Source organism: Syngnathus floridae, unplaced genomic scaffold (genome assembly GCF_059516105.1).
Source record: "Syngnathus floridae isolate MCC-2025c unplaced genomic scaffold, RoL_Sflo_1.0 HiC_scaffold_219, whole genome shotgun sequence".
Lineage (NCBI taxonomy): Eukaryota > Metazoa > Chordata > Actinopteri > Syngnathiformes > Syngnathidae > Syngnathus > Syngnathus floridae.
In genome coordinates this window covers 24,239-39,689 of record NW_028284208.1, presented here as the reverse complement: position 1 = coordinate 39,689, position 15,451 = coordinate 24,239, and the positions used below count along the sequence as shown (strand labels likewise).

General features: G+C 45.5%; 1 protein-coding gene across 1 annotated transcript; it reads right to left on the bottom strand.

Annotated features, from left to right (window-relative positions):
* Positions 1-1,500: 1,500 nt before the first annotated feature.
* On the bottom strand, positions 1,501-10,181 carry LOC148377345 (C-type mannose receptor 2-like). Its single transcript, XM_088368261.1, has 23 exons — positions 10,013-10,181; positions 7,242-7,450; positions 7,063-7,172; positions 6,674-6,795; positions 6,552-6,608; positions 6,317-6,472; positions 6,144-6,226; positions 5,737-5,857; positions 5,620-5,670; positions 5,382-5,549; positions 5,144-5,260; positions 4,964-5,080; positions 3,900-4,111; positions 3,717-3,826; positions 3,395-3,510; positions 3,273-3,329; positions 3,038-3,193; positions 2,874-2,962; positions 2,333-2,456; positions 2,204-2,254; positions 1,957-2,124; positions 1,706-1,822; positions 1,501-1,631 (listed from the first exon to the last, which is right to left on the bottom strand). Exons 1-23 carry the CDS (start codon positions 10,077-10,079, stop codon positions 1,501-1,503), a joined length of 2,709 nt encoding a protein of 902 aa, XP_088224387.1. The 5' UTR covers positions 10,080-10,181.
* Between the last annotated feature and the right edge of the window lie 5,270 nt (positions 10,182-15,451).

The window sequence follows — 15,451 nt, the reverse complement described above, 5'->3', positions numbered from 1 at the left end:
ATATCACATTCTACAAACGTTTTAGACAGCTGTAGACGTTTTGCTTACTACAGATGTTGCGTCGTTCCAGGAAAATTTCTTGTCTTTGTTCTTCTTGAGTCCCATGAAAAGCCAATATCCTTTATCATCTCGCACGTGAGCTTGAAGAAAGCAGAACAAGCGCTAGTTGCAAAGACGCTGAGAAGCATTGCGGGATGATCATGGAATTGTCGGTTTGTCTGGGCACTCACCAGCCAAGAATTTGATTTCGTCCTCTGAGTGGATGCTGGCCAAGTGACCTTTCTGTTCTGTGCAAAATGTCTCAGCCGAGTCCCAATTCTTACGTATCCTCTCAAAACGATAACAGGAATCGTCGAACAGGAAGTCGCCAGGGTCGCAGGAGGAAGCTGAAGCCACGAACAAACTTGGATTGGAAAAGCACGGCGGGACGATGCAGGAGTAAAAACAAGAATGACAGCCACTCACTCTCCACTCGATGGTAACCAAAGTCTTTCAAGGAACACTGCCGGCCCTTCGGGCAGTCTGCAGAAAGACCACACCATTAAAATGTCCTTTTGCACATCACCGTGACAACTCCTGAGCAGGCTTACCGTCCAGCGGGCGCTCGCACATGAAGGCCAAGGAGGATCCGCACGAGGCTTGTCGCCACTTTCCTGGCTGACTCTCGGTCCACGAGCCTTGGTTGACGTACACGCAGGACTCTACGTCGGAGCTGTCGGGAGAAGTCATGAAAAGCATCTTACAAACAGGATGAACGGGAGGTTCTTTTCTTGCTCTCTTTCAACAAAAGCCTTTTTTTTTTCTCCCACCCTCGTCACGTGTGCTCTTTCTCATTTTGGAAAGCGGGCCCAAAACCTTGCCTAACATTCAAGACACGACCTTCTTACCTTCTAACCTGACGCGAGTCCCAGTTGGAGTAGCCCGCCATCACGCGGACATCTGACCAAGTCAGCTCCATTTGCTCCTTGTCATACCGACACCAAGCCTCGTCGCAATTCTGCGGAGACCGATCCCGCTTGTCAGTCGCGTGCGTACCAGTAGAGAATCAACTGCTTACGCGTCCGTCTCACCAGATTGGAGAGTCCGATCCAGAAGGGGTTCTTGCCCATTTCCTTCTTCACAAAGGCTTCCTCGTCCGACGAGGTGATGGAGACCAAGTCGCCGCCCTCCCAGAAGCAGTTGTGCCGAGCCCCCAGCCAACCGTTGGGGGTCTCCATCTTCTTGTAGCAACTGGACTGGTGAAGACTCCACCCCTTCTCACACGCTGATTTAGGAATGGCTGAGGACACCATTATTATGCCGTTATTTAGAATGGCAGAAATATAGAATTATCCGCACGTAATGGCATGACTGTCTTGTCAGCATGTTGGGGAAACTAAACTCCAGTGAGTTGTTTACCAATCGTGTCAACTGCGGCACCGAGAATCAAAGGACTTTGGAAAAGACCTTCCTTAATAATACTTTGTATCCGATGACGCAACTCTAAGCATAAGACCAAGGTCAAATCATGCCTCTTCCTCTTCTCTTGCAGATGTAGCTGCTGCGCTTCTCCTCACAGTCGGCTCTTGCCCAGCGGCCGTCGGCAGTGAGCAAGGAAAGGCAGTTTCCACCGGGGCTTTCTCCGGCGATGCCTGGAAGGAGACGACAAATGCTAAGCACTCGTCCGTTTTGTCACCGACAAACTTTCCCCAAGTTATAGGCCGACCTGTGTTCAGGTTTTTGTAAGTGGACATGGATCCGTCAATCCACTCGATGCCGTGAGTGATATTGGCATTGGCGCCCAACCACAGCGTGGGACTGCTCAGAGGACGGGCGTACAGACCTTTGGATCAAAGTTAAACAACGACCAAGAGTTTGAACATCGTACAGGTGCATGTGTAGCAGCAGCATCGTTCCTTCTGGAGTCCACGGGGCATAAACTGTGCGAGCCGCTATCGTGTCCTCCGGGCAGTTTACCTTGTATGAAGGTCTGCTCATGAGAGTGGGTGATGCTGAGCAGGTCGCCTCCGAGGCCGACGCAGTCATCTCGCGCCTCCTGCCAGGTCTTGGCACGGTTGTGGTTGATCAGGTAGCAGAAGTCGTCGGACGGGTTGTCCATCCACCAGCCGCACTTTTTGCTCCAGCCTGCAAGCAAGAGCCGTGTCACTTGAGGGCAAAGTGGCGACCGACCGACCACGTGTCGGCTGCAGGGTGGGGCGCCCACCTGGTCCCCATGTTGATGACGGCAAAACAGGTAGAGCCCCTTGGACCTTGGCTGCAAGAACGCAAGGGGGATCATATATGAGAGCAATGCCAGGTGAAAGGGCAAATTGAGCTGTGGTGACTTGCGGACCTTTTTTGCAGATAGATGGCAGCTTTTCAGCGCAGGACCACTCATCAAATTGTCCAGAAGCTGACAGAGCAAAGCACTCTTTGAGTCCTGTAGACTTTTTTCCCACCAACTTTGTGACGTAGTCCTGCGGACGATACGGCGGACGCCACTTGAGCCCGTTTTGTGTTGCGCTTGGTTGAATGAGTTTTTCCATCCCGTGTTTTAGCATTTCAACTTTCTTTTGGTGAAATCACAACTTTGAGCTTTTCGGTGAAAACCGCAAACCCGAACCAGTTTCGTCATGTCATCCTGTTTAATTCTCCGGATTGCCGTCAAATTCTGCACTTTATCCGACAAGACAGATTCCTTTTTTTTTTTTTTTAAATCTCATTCAAGTTTTCTTGTTCATTTTAATATCATTCGAAAGGAGAAATGGCAAGTTTGCTCCTCAAACGTTCCAGCTTACATACATATAAAGCATTTATCTATTCAATTCCAATCTTTTGCCTTCGGGTAGAGGCAAATGCCAACTTTTTTAGAGCGCAGTGAATTTTTTACTTACTGAAGATTCTCCGTCAATCCACTCAACGTTGTTTTTCTTCTTCTTCAGTCCCACAAAAGGCTGAGATCTTCCTGCATCTCGCATGTGAGCTTGAGGAAAGCAGATCAAGCGCTTCAGTACAAAAAGAGCAACCGCTTGTCGGATGTTTCTTGGCAGTTGCTGACCTGCCAAGAAATTGCCTTCCTCCGTTGAGAGGACGCTGGCCAGGTGACCTTTGTGTCCTTTGCAAAACCTCTCGGCGGCCCTCTGCACCTTCTTCGTCTCCTCAAAACGATAGCAAGAATCGTCAAACAGGAATTCGCCAGGGTCGCAGGAGGAAGCTGAAGCCACAAACAAGCTTGGATTAGAAAAGCACGGCGGAATGGTGCAAGAGTAAAAACAAGCGTGGCAGCCACTCACTCTCCACTCGAAGGTAACCAAAGTCTTTCAAGGAACACGGCCGGCCCTCCGGGCATTCTGCAGAAAGACCACACCACAATAGATACGTCCCTATCGACATGACAACTCCTGAGCAGGCTTACCGAGCAAGGAGCGCTCGCACATGAACGGCAACGAGGATCTGCACGAGCCGTGTCGCCACTTTCCAGGCTCAGTCCACGCGCCTTGGTTGACGTATGCGCAGGACTCTACGTCGGAGCTGTCGGGAGAAGTCGTGAAAAGCATCTGAGTATTTTTTCTTGCTATCAGAAGTCGTGAAAAGCATCTGTATTTTTTCTTGCTATCTGATGAAAAATTGACTAAAGGCCTTTTTTTCCCCCTCATCACGGTGCTCTTTCCCAATTTGGAAAGGGGCCCCAAAACCTCGCCAGACAGTGAAAGGACATCAAGACGTGACTTTTTTACCTTCCAACCTGACGCGAGTCCCAGTTGGAGTAGGTCGCCATCACGCGGACATTGGACCAAGTCATCATCTTTTGCTCCTTGTCATACCGACACCAAGGCTCGTCGCAATTCTGCAGAAACCAATCCCGCTTGTCAATCGCGTGCGTACCAGTAGAGAATCAACTGCTTGCGCTTCCGTCTCACCAGATTGGAGAGTCCGATCCAGAAGGGGTCGATGCCCATTTTCTCCTTTACGAAGGCTTCCTCGTCCGACGAGGCGATGGAGACCAGGTCGCCGCCCTCCCAGACGCAGTCTTGCCGAGCCCCCAGCCAACCGTTGGGGGTCGCCATCTTCTTGTAGCAACTGAAGCCGAAAGGGAGCCAGCCGTCGGCCATATCACATGACTTCTGATCGACTGAGGAAACATTTGGGGAATTGTAGAATATTTTTATTATATAATAATATCCATCCATCCATCCATCCATTTTCTGTACCGCTTTGTCCCCACGGGGGTCGCGGGTGTGCTGGAGCCTGTCCCAGCGGTCATCGGGCAGTAGGCGGGGGACACCCTGAACCGGTTGCCAGCCAATCACAGAGACAACCATCTGCACTCGCACTACGGGCAATTTAGACTACTCAATCGGCCCGTCAAGCATGTTTTTGGAAAATGGGAGGAAACCAAAGTGCCCAGAGGAAACCCAAGCGGGCTCGGGGAGAAATCGGATGTGGAATTGAACTGGCACCCTCCTAACTGTGAGGCAGACGTGCTAACCAGTGCGCCACAGAGCCACCTCCTTTTTTTTTTTTTTTTAAAATAGCACTTATCTGTTTGGGCCTCTGGACGTGGGTAGAAAATAGAATCGGGTCTGCTGGGTCCCATCCAAATTTAACCATCAAGCAGTCTTGTTTGTGACCATCTCGGGGAAAGAAATTATATATCGGCTGTCTGGGATCAGACTTTTAACAATGAGTGGTTTGGATTGTGACCGTTTAGGGTAGCGACTCAATGTAAAAAACACAAAGACACGCTGACCGGCGAATACAATTTATCAGGTTTTTTTTGCTACAGATTGTCGTGGAAAACAAGAAATTCAGACCAGCTGCAGTCTTCATTCCAGTTTTGCCGATTGCGTTAGCTCCATGACTTGACAATTGACACGCTCACAAAGAGAAGCACGCTGGTACATTTCATCGAGAGGACTTCAGAAGCCTTCTCAAATCTTAGCGTTTGACAACATCAGTGCGAATCGGCCAAGCGTCACGTTACCTCTTCCTCTTCTCTTGCAGATGTAGCTGCTGTTTTGTTGGCAATGGTGAAATTTCCAGCCACCGTTGTGGGTGACAAAGTAAAGGCAGCGTCCGCCAGCGGCGTCAAAGGCATTATCTGGAAGGAGACGACAGATGCTAAGCGCTAAACCAACAAACATTTGACGGATTATAGACCGACCTGCTGTCAGGTTTTTGTAAGTCAACGGGGATCCATCAGTCCACTTGCTGCCTTCAGTGATATTGGCATTGGCGCCCAACCACAGAGTGGGACTGGTCACGACAGTGCCGTACATAGCTTTGGATCAAAGTTAAACAACGATCAAGAATACGAACATTGTACAGGTGCGTGTGTAGCGGCGTTGTTCCTTCTGGAGTTCATGCGGCATGAACTGTTCGAGCCTCCATCGTGTCCTTACCTCGTATGAAGTTCTGTTCAGTGTCGTCGGCAATGCTGAGCAGGTCGCCTCCGTGGTCGACGCATTTGTCTCGCGCCTTCTGCCAGGTCACGGCATGGTTGCGGCTCATCAGGTAGCAGAAGTCGTTGGATGGGTTGTCCATCCACCGGCCGCAATTTTCGCTCCAGCCTGCAAGCGAGAGCCATGTCACTTGAGGGCCAACTGGCGACAAGAGCGCGACCACGGATGTGACTCCCACCTGGCCTGAATATTGACGACGAATGAGCGGTAACAGCCTCTCGAACCTTGGCTGCAAGTGGGATCAAGTATGAGCGCGCGCGTGAAAGGGCAAAGAGAGCCGTCGTGACTTTCAGACCTTTTTGGCAGATGGTTCGAAAACGGTTATCGGTGCAGCCGTATAAATGAAGAAGTGCATCACTGTAATAAACACCAACGCAGTCTGTATCGTCTAGTAATTGCAATCCTGGGGTGTCGGCCTGCACACACGACAGAGGTTTGGAGTGCATGAAAGCTTTTCCTTTTTTTTTTTTTTGCTCTTTCAATTCCAATTCTAATTGCCATCGAACTTGTTCCAGCTGATTTTCTGGAAAACATTTATTTGCAGCTCTTCTCTGAACATTGCGGCCATTCCGGATAAAGTTTGACTTTTTTTGTTTTTGTTCAAGAAAATGTTCATTTCCTGCTTAAATGACACTTTGTATCTCACTTTTATGTCATTCTGGACAAATGACAACGTTTTAGGTAACTCAACATTTCACTTACGGTAGATGTTCCGTCAGTGAACTTAAAATTTTTTGCCTTGTTCCTGAGTCCCACCCAAGAACAGTGATTGTTTCTTAAGTGACCTTGAGAAAAGCAGAACAAGCGCAAGTTACAAAGATGCTGGTGAGCAATGCGGGATGATCATGAAATCGTCGGTTTGTCTTGGCGCTCACTTGACAAGAATTTGATTTCGTCCTCTGAGTGGACACTGGGCAGATGACTTTTGCGTGTCTTGCAGAAGTTCTCAGCTTCATTCCAATAGTAATAATTCTGAGAGAAATGATAGCAAGAAACGTTGAACAGGAATTCGCCGGGGTCGCAGGAGGAAGCTGAAGCCACAAACAAACTTGGATTAGAAAAGCACTGCAGGATGGTTCAGGAGTAAAAACAAGCGTAGCAGCCACTCACTCTCCACTCGATCGTAACCAAAGTCTTTCAAGGAACACTGTCGGCCCTCCGGGCAGTCTGCAGAAAGACCACACAATTGAAATGTCCCTTTTGACATAATATGACAATTCATGCGGGCTTACCGTCCGGCGAGCGCTCGCACATGTATGGCAACGAGGATCCGCACGAGCCGTGTCGCCACTTCCCTAGCTGTCGGTCGGTGTACTCGCCTTGGTTGACGAACGCGCAGGACTCGACGTCGGAGCTGTCGGGAAAAGTTGTGAAAAGCATCTCAGTAATTTTTCTTGCTTTCTGATGAAAAATTGACAAAAGCTTTGATTTCCCCCTCATCACGGTGCTCTTTTCCATTTTGGAAAAGCGACATTTTGACAGTAAAATGGCGCAAAAACGTAACCTCCTTACTTTCCGTTTAGACCTTCAGTCCAGTTGGAGTAGGTCACCGTCACACGGCCATCCATTTTGGAAAGGGGCCCCAAATCCTTGCCTAACATTCAACACATGACCTTCTTACCTTCCAACCTGACGGTTGTCCCAGTTGGAGTAGCTCGCCGTCACGCGGACATCGGACCAAGTCAGCTCCTTTTGCTCCTTGTCATACTGACACCAAGCCTCGTTGCAATTCTGCAGAGACCAATCCCGCTTGTCAATCGCGTACCAGTAGAGAATCAGCTGCTGCCGCTTCCGTCTCACCAGATTGGAGAGTCCGATCCAGAAGGGGTTCTTGCCCATTTCCTTCTTCACAAAGGCTTCCTCGTCCGACGAGGCGATGGAGACCAGGTCGCCGCCCTCCCAGACGCAGTCGTGCCGAGCCCCCAGCCAACCGTTGGGGGTCTCCATCTTCTTGTAGCAACAGGAGCCGAAAGGGAGCCAGTCTTTCTCACACGCTAAGCCCGGATCAGCTGAGGACACATTTGAGACTTGTATGATGGACGTACTGGCATAACTGTCTTGTCATGGCATTTGTATCGGGATTTGTTTCACCAAATGCTTCAATGCAGCATTCATTCCAGTGCATGTTTCTCCATTTGCACTTAAGATGACATCCTGTGTTATTTTTTCAGATTTGTATTAAAGTCCTAAATGACATTCAAAAGCAAACAACACACTTAACACACCTCACTGTCAGTGACTATTGGACGAAAATGAAAATGGATCAGCTCTCAAAAGGATAACGTTAAAATAGAGAAAAGAAGCTTGAAATTAAGTCGTTTGTGGTGGAGTTTTGCTTGCATCGACAATGTGGCAGGCAGCTTGCGACTATGAGCTCACCACTCACAATGGCACTAAATTGTACACTTAGCCCACAAAAGACATTAGCAAATACGCCCTCGTGTGGAGGATTTCTGTACTGCTCGCTGAGAACCTGATGTGGCTCCTTTGTTAGCGACAGCAATAAAATGGGAGAACGTGCTATCAAGTTGTTCTTGAAAAGATCCCCTTGTGGAGTAACCAAACTTGGTTTTCTTGCAAGTCACTTTTTTTATTCCTTTACCTCAGGGGTCGGCAACCCAAAATGTTCAAAGAGCCATATCCCCCCCCCCCCCCCCAAAAAAAAAACCATAACTATCCGGAATCGCACAAATTTAAATAAAAGCCTTTTAGAAGGCAACATAGACTGTCAATAAATAAGCTGTATGCCTACCATTAAAATAATTAAGTATACTACAAATACAAAATGAACATTCCTGATTTCATGTCTGTTTTCACTGCAGCGCATCCTGGAGATAATTAGGCACCAGGGAACTATTGATGTACGAGTTCACGTACCTGCATTGGAGAGCTGTCTGTTCGATATCTGTCACGTCACACGACTCTTCACAGGCAATTGAGAAAGCTGGAGCTGAATTAATATCCTTGATTTGCCGATCGGTGATATTGTTTGCCATTTTAATGTACCTTTCCCTTACTGTCCGAAAATAGGCACTCTTGATATTTTAATGAATGAATCCTTCACGTGCTCGCTATCGGTTTTCCGCGCTTTATTATCTCCTGGGCTGCAACAAAACTTGCAGCAGTAGTTTGGAGATGCAATCCACTTCTTGAAACTGGTTTTTCGGTCCTCAAATCTCTCCACCTTCACTGCAATTGCACCTTTCCTCACAGTTCCAACTGGGTGATCGGCGGCAAATTTAGCATGCTTTAGCTGAAATTGTCACTCCAAATTCCTCCTCTTGTTATTTGACAACGTCTCGTTGCATATCAAACACGCAGGCAAATGCTTCAGCATTGGCAATGAAAGCAAATAATTCAGTCCATTCTTTCTTAAAGCCTCTGTTCTCATCAGCAGTTCTACTCTTTTTGCCTTTTGAATCCATGGCCCGACACTCACGTACCTGTTTGTTTACAACTCGCCTCCGCATTTTTGCGCCATTCTGAAATTTGGTATTTTTAATATATTTACAACTACATCCATTTTTACAGCATGACAATGTGTCATGATTACCATTTAAAAAACATATTTAAAATAACCATTTTTCCATTTTCATGCACTTTTGCAAAAGCTCCAGGGAGCCGCTAGAAGATGCTAAAGAGCCGCATGTGGCTCTGGAGCCGCGGGTTGCCGATCCCCGGTTTACTTTCACAAGATACGTGATAGATGTGGTTTTGTGGCCGTGACTCGGGCAGTAGAGCGGGTCGAGCAATGCTTCCTCCTACTCTTTTTCGAGCAATCTTTATTGTTTTGCTTTGTTATTGTTTTGTTTCATGGACTTAAATTTGGCACTTTAAAGTGTCATTAGTTTTATTTTTCTCTTTTTATGTTTTAAATCTGTTCGAAATAAAGATATGTCATCATTTTGGGCTTCGATCCGGGCCCAAACCTGCGAGTTAGATCGAAGCCAAAGTGGTGACGTAGTTTTTAGTTTGTCATAATGGATTGGCCGGTGACGTCGTTTGCTCGTTAAACAAGAAATAAATTCAAAATCATCCAGAAGACCTTTAAGTTAGTCATTGGTCACTTAATTTTTATTCTACTACAGTTTATTCATCATTCCTGAATGCAAAGGATCTAAAGGTTGTACCTTTATCATTTTATGTGGCCCACAAAGACAAATTGTGCATCAAATTTGTGTCATTACTGGAATTGCAAATTGTCTTTACTTTCAATATCTTTCTTTTTTTAATATTTGACCAGTTTTTACTCGTCTGATTTGAAAACGAGCTATTTGTCCGTTTGTTTCGTAGCTCTTAGCGTATATGAGTTGCTCATACATTTATTTGGGTTGACAGTCATAATGGCCCTCCGAAAGAAACTATGAATACAGTGCGGCGCCCGGGAAAAATGAGTTTGACACCCCTGCTTTAGATCCTTTGCATCCAGGACTGATGAGAGGCATACTTTTTAAAGTCAAAAGTCGAAGAATTCTCACTTTAAAGTCAGAATCCTGCCACCCCCTTTTTTCCCTTCACCGGCCCTAATCCTCATCCGTACCAATCCAACTCCGAGATCGCAAATTACTCACTTGACGAAGTCCACGCGGCGCTCAACGCAAGAATACGCACAAGGCGCGCGGCCAGTGGGTTTGTCATCGCTCACGGGAGAGGAGATTCCACGCAAATAGTTTGCAGTCAACAATTCGACTCCAAAGCAAATGATGGACGGACTATACCAGTCACAAAACGCTTGCGTTGTTTGATATCACTAGGACGTCGGCCAGCACGTGACGTCACAAAAGCTCCTAACACGTTTGCACGCCTTTGACCAGGCGAGAGTGGACGTGACATCGTAGACGCCTTTCACTCGCAATAAAAAAGAACGCAAGTGACGAGTTTTGTCACTTACAAACCTTCGAGTTGGGTTTGGATCAGAGCCAAAGTAACGCCATGTTTTGTGTAAACGCATATGGCAGCGGCACTTTAGAAATGACTGTGTAAGGGATCACCGAGGATAAAAACACAATAATTGCTCAATGGAATACCTGTTCAAACCAAAAATAAACTTTTCGTTTCAGCATCAATCTACAGTTGTGTTTAAACACAATTATATTCATCACAGGGCCACTCAGAAATAGAAAAGCATTGGCGCTCATTGGAAACCTGGTCACCGTCTTCATGGAAAACACTACCATGATCGACAAAACGGAATCCTGTCTAATGTGCCTGGACAATTCATCTTTTAGGCTCTAGAATTTAGAATAGAAAAAGAAAGAGGCTGAAGCAGCAAAGTTAGTCAAATGCAAAATTTCCATTCACTACCAAAAACCTATGGGCTCGACTCCACACTTGAAATCGAAATCCACCCATTCCTTTCTAACTTGTTTTGCAAATGAACCACACGTGCTTGAATTTTGAGAGACCACTTTCATTTTCCATTGCAAATATACATTTTGAGATGGTGGACTGCATAAAAAAAGCAGGAGAGTTTTGCTCCAATTGTGTTGCTGTCCTCCACTCAGAAGCGGACAAAAACTTGCTGAGGAGCTCACAAACGTGACAAAAACAAAGGGGGAAAAAAAGGAGGCTTGCACACACACTTGGTTGCAGGCCATAATAGAGGACGTGAGGCCCCAGCCATGCACAAGTTATGACGACATCTTCTTTCTGTAGGGCGAGCGTGCGCGTTTGTGTTTTAACTCCGACGCTCCGAAGGCGTCATGTCCGAGTGTTTGCAGATGAGCGGCGCTCCGTTTGCTCTTCTCCATCAGCTCCATGTCGCGAGACTTGGAGTTCTATAGGAAGCGGTCATAGAGGGAAGGAAGAGGTGATAGCATGGAGCAGGAAGCAGAGGACACCGGGTCAGGGGGGGAAAAAAACAAAGAAAGCAAAGAAGCAGAGGAAAACAAGTTAGTTAACCAAGACAAAGTGGGGAAAACGTGACGATGGTCCCACTGAAAGACAACTTTTTTTTTTTTTTTCCCAACGTTGATCCTTTGCATAAAATGCAACCAAAATGTGATGGCCGCAAAGCGTGTACCTACGGATATTCTACTGTTCTACCGATGTAATGTCCAAAGGCAGAAATGTGACTTTTAACAAAGGCCTTTCCACGCTAGCTGCTGGTAAAATTGGCAGTTTTGGAACCTGACTTCAGAGGTTAGTATCCGAGGAAGGACACCATCTGTGTACCACAAAGCTGGGACTGACTTTAGATGTACATGTTGTTGGATTTTGTCCACAATTTAGGGAGTGCGCTATCTGCACCTCACGGCAAAAGCCATTGCCAATCACCTGTTATCCAATTTACTCACCGCGTGCTCGTTTGATTTCTTCAAATTTAGGGAAATGCTAAGACACTGAAGCAGAAATTAGACTTACACAGGTTGGTTGAGTTCAATCACAATTCTTGTTAAGAAAGCTCTGTTTTCAGGAAAGCACAATACAGCGCTGGGCCTTTCGTGCGACCATGCTCAAGAGCAGAACGTCTCCATTCAGAAAAGGCAACGTTCAAGGTTCTTTGGTCAGCTTATATTCAGTTGCACATGCCAGTGTGGGCCGAGTTTGATGCGTGATGAGTCAGGGGGTGTGGCAAGTTCGCAGGAGATTTTGATTCCATGGGAGTGGGTGCTGGTTCGGTGAGAGCTGGTTCCGTGGGGGTGGGTGCTGATTATGGGCGATTCGGTGTGTGTGGGGGCTGCTGTCTTCCATTCCGTCTTTCGGCCTTGGCGATCATCTTTGGCCGGGTTCTTGGCTGTCTCCCTCTGGTACCTGCTGCTTTGATCTCCACGTGACCTTCCTGTAAACATTCTGCTCCATTCTTGCACATGCACTGTCGCACCTCATCCATTTGTCATTCTTTCAATTTTGTCATTTTGTACGGAATTATGTGAGCTTTTGGCTGTGACATCATCAATTCATTAATGTTCCCTGACTATGCAAAGTTTGTACTCACCACTTACCATGTTTTTGTTTGTCTGTTCTTTTGATACTCCATGTACTTGCTTACGTCATCATATTCTTAGTTTAATCATGCTTCCAACCATATCTTTTCCTTGTTCGGCAAAATACTTCCCTCTGTCCAGAATGTTCAGTAGTAATCGAAAACTGGCATCTAGCATTCGTCAAAACATAAGATACAATCAAGTACTGAACATTTTTAGACGACTTTGGCAATGTCCGTGATTTAGAAAATCATCAGGCATGCATTAAACAGTTCCTTAAGGGTCATTCATTAAGCTATTCAGGCAATATATCAAAAAACATTTGTTATTTCAAAGTGCTCAGAAATATATATCAGATCATAAAGTTATAAAAATCTTTGTCATTACCACCTATCAAAAATGTGTCCTTATGGCTTCTTTATTGATTTGGTGTGTCGGTATAATTATATGTTTCAAATATTTCTTTGATTGCTTTAATATGTGAATATACTTGTCTGCTCATGTACTTTATTCAATGAGGTTTGAGCATATCTGTTTTTGTAGCTAGGCAGGACTTTTTGTATTTCGACCCCATTCCTTCAATGTACGCCTTGCGATTGGCTGGCTCCCAGTTCAGGGTGCACCAACTGCCTGAAAAGTGCTGGGATAGGCTACAGCGCGCCCACCAGCCACGCGAGTAAAAATTTCAGATAGTGAATGGATGGATAAAAAGCAAACAGTGCCCAATCCTGCTTTGGTGTAACCAGACAAGCGATATGCAAATCGTTCAATGGAGGTCTTCATAGTTTATCGATCCGGACTGCTCCACGAGGATCCACCCGGGAAAGGAGGGGTAATTGAATAGCCAGTGGTTCTTAACCTTGTTGGAGGTACCGAACCCCACCAGTTTCATATGCGCATTCACCGAACCCCTCGTTAGTGAATTTTTTTCTTTTTGTTAAATTCTAGACATTTTTTTTTTTTTTTTACTGGTGCACAAAATGAGCCATGCATGAACATCACCTTGTTCAAAGAACAAAACCAACACAATGCATGAACAAATTACATACTGGTAAATCAGAATTTACACAATAAATCAGGTTTGTTCGGACCTCCTCAGTGGAGGCGCTGTCGAACCCCTGAGACCGACTCACCGAACCCCTAGGGTTCGATCGAACCCAGGTTAAGAACCACTGCTTTCAGCTGATTGGACAATGTAGCAACTTGTGCAGCCTACCAAACTTTTGTTCTGATCAATCACGGCAACAGAAATGCTCATTAGAAAAAAAGCTAAAAACAACACAAACATGCATAAGGGGCCAAGTCGTTGTGTTAATGGCTACTGACCGACTACATGTTTTTCCCCACAATAGCACGTTGTATGTCTATGAGGATCGCAAAGCATTTTCCCGAATAGAGGCAGCACTTCATACACGACACTGTGTCTATTTGGCACATGCACACAAACTGTATACACCCCACCGTCTTGACAATATATCCTAGCAACCAGGGATATATGCCACGTCGCAGAAGGCTCATCTGTCTATCAAGCAAGTAACAAAATCAGAGTAATGTCAATGCAAAAACTACAAAAACAAGTCTCCAGGCCTTTCTCATGAGCCACATACTATCTTGCCTAGTGTAGATCTTTTATTTATTTATTTTTAAATATTGAATTCAGCTCAATTAGTCACGTCCTATGTATCCAACATTTTCTTTATTTAACCTGCATAGATGTACATTCTGCTTGACCTACCCCTCGATTCCCGCAACAACAAATGTCCCCTCTCAATGTTTCATTGACTGACTCAATCCTGAGTAATCCAATGAGTGGTGGATGTGACGGCAATGGAATAGAGAGGGGAAAACAGTGAATACTTTGGAATTTTTAACACTTTTTTTTCATTTTAAGAGATAATAAGTGCAATGTGTGTTGTGCTGTTTAATTTACTTACTTAACTTTATTTATTTATTTGATTGATTGATTGATTGATTGATTGATTGTAACAATTCACACTTTTAACTGCTTAATTCATGCGAACGCAGCAAACCCTAGATAAGAATCAATACATTCAAGTTAGAAACCACCAAATAAACGTTTTACCAAAGCCCCAAGTAATTTGTCTTTCTTTTTCTTCTTTGTCAACTTTTCACCTCTTTATGTATACACACACAACAGAGTCAACAAGCTTTTGAATACATTTCAATAAATTCAAAAATGTACTGCATTAACTGTTGCAGTGACACCGTTTTAAAAAAAAAAAAGTCCACTTGTGATCATACGTCATCATTTCATTGACATGCAATAGCTGAACTTATGCAGCGACTGGGGAAAAGCAGAAATCAGTTACGAAAATGAGTGTTTCCCCCCAATTATGTTGCAAGCTGCTTAGGCAGAATGAATTCCAGTGCGGATCAACGTGCTGCTCGTTACAAGTCCTCTTGCTCGCCCTGACAATAAATATTTTGTACTTGCAATCAACCTACAAACGCCAGAATTATATCATCCAACTCCGGCCACCAACACTGGCGATCACTACATGCAGAATCACACTTTATCGCTTATCACGAGTGTCAGTCTATGACTGCTGTGGCGAAAGTTAGTTTGGAGAAAGAAAAAGTTGCAATTCAATGGCTTTACCGTTTGAGTCACCGGCCGAGTGAAGTAACTTGCACCAACAATCTCAACACCAGCGACGCCAAATAGTGGTTAACATTTTCTCACGGATGAAACAACAGCAAGAAATACTTCACAACCACACACTAATCATGAGTAGAATTAGGGTCGAAATAAAGTTCCGTTTAAGTATGGCAAAACAAAAAATTTTAACGTACCGGCAACGCGAATATCTTTTATTTTTGGACGCCCCGAGAAGGAGATTTCCGCCGATGTGCTTTGCGCACTAGTGGTATAGTGCAGCTCAGATGGTCAAAAGGTGATCACGTGACCAGTGAGAACCCCAAGACCACAAACCAGTCAAAAGCGTTAAGCCATCATGAAGTTTCCCTTATCCCCCCCCCGCTAAAGATACATACGTCTCCGTTACAAAATAAGAAAACAAGAACAACAAAACACTTGGAAAAGACGAATACCGCAAGTGTCAT

Bases quoted from the DNA above. Each gene is read 5' to 3' on its own strand.
- LOC148377345 (XM_088368261.1), bottom strand. From the start codon at position 10,079: ATGACAAACCCACTGGCCGCGCGCCTTGTGCGTATTCTTGCGTTGAGC. The intron at 6,796-7,062 runs GTAAGAAGGTCA...TTTTCCCGACAG, and splicing joins GACAACCGTCAGGTTGGAAG to CTCCGACGTCGAGTCCTGCG. The intron at 5,858-6,143 runs GTAAGTGAAATG...TCGTGTGTGCAG, and splicing joins TCACTGACGGAACATCTACC to GCCGACACCCCAGGATTGCA.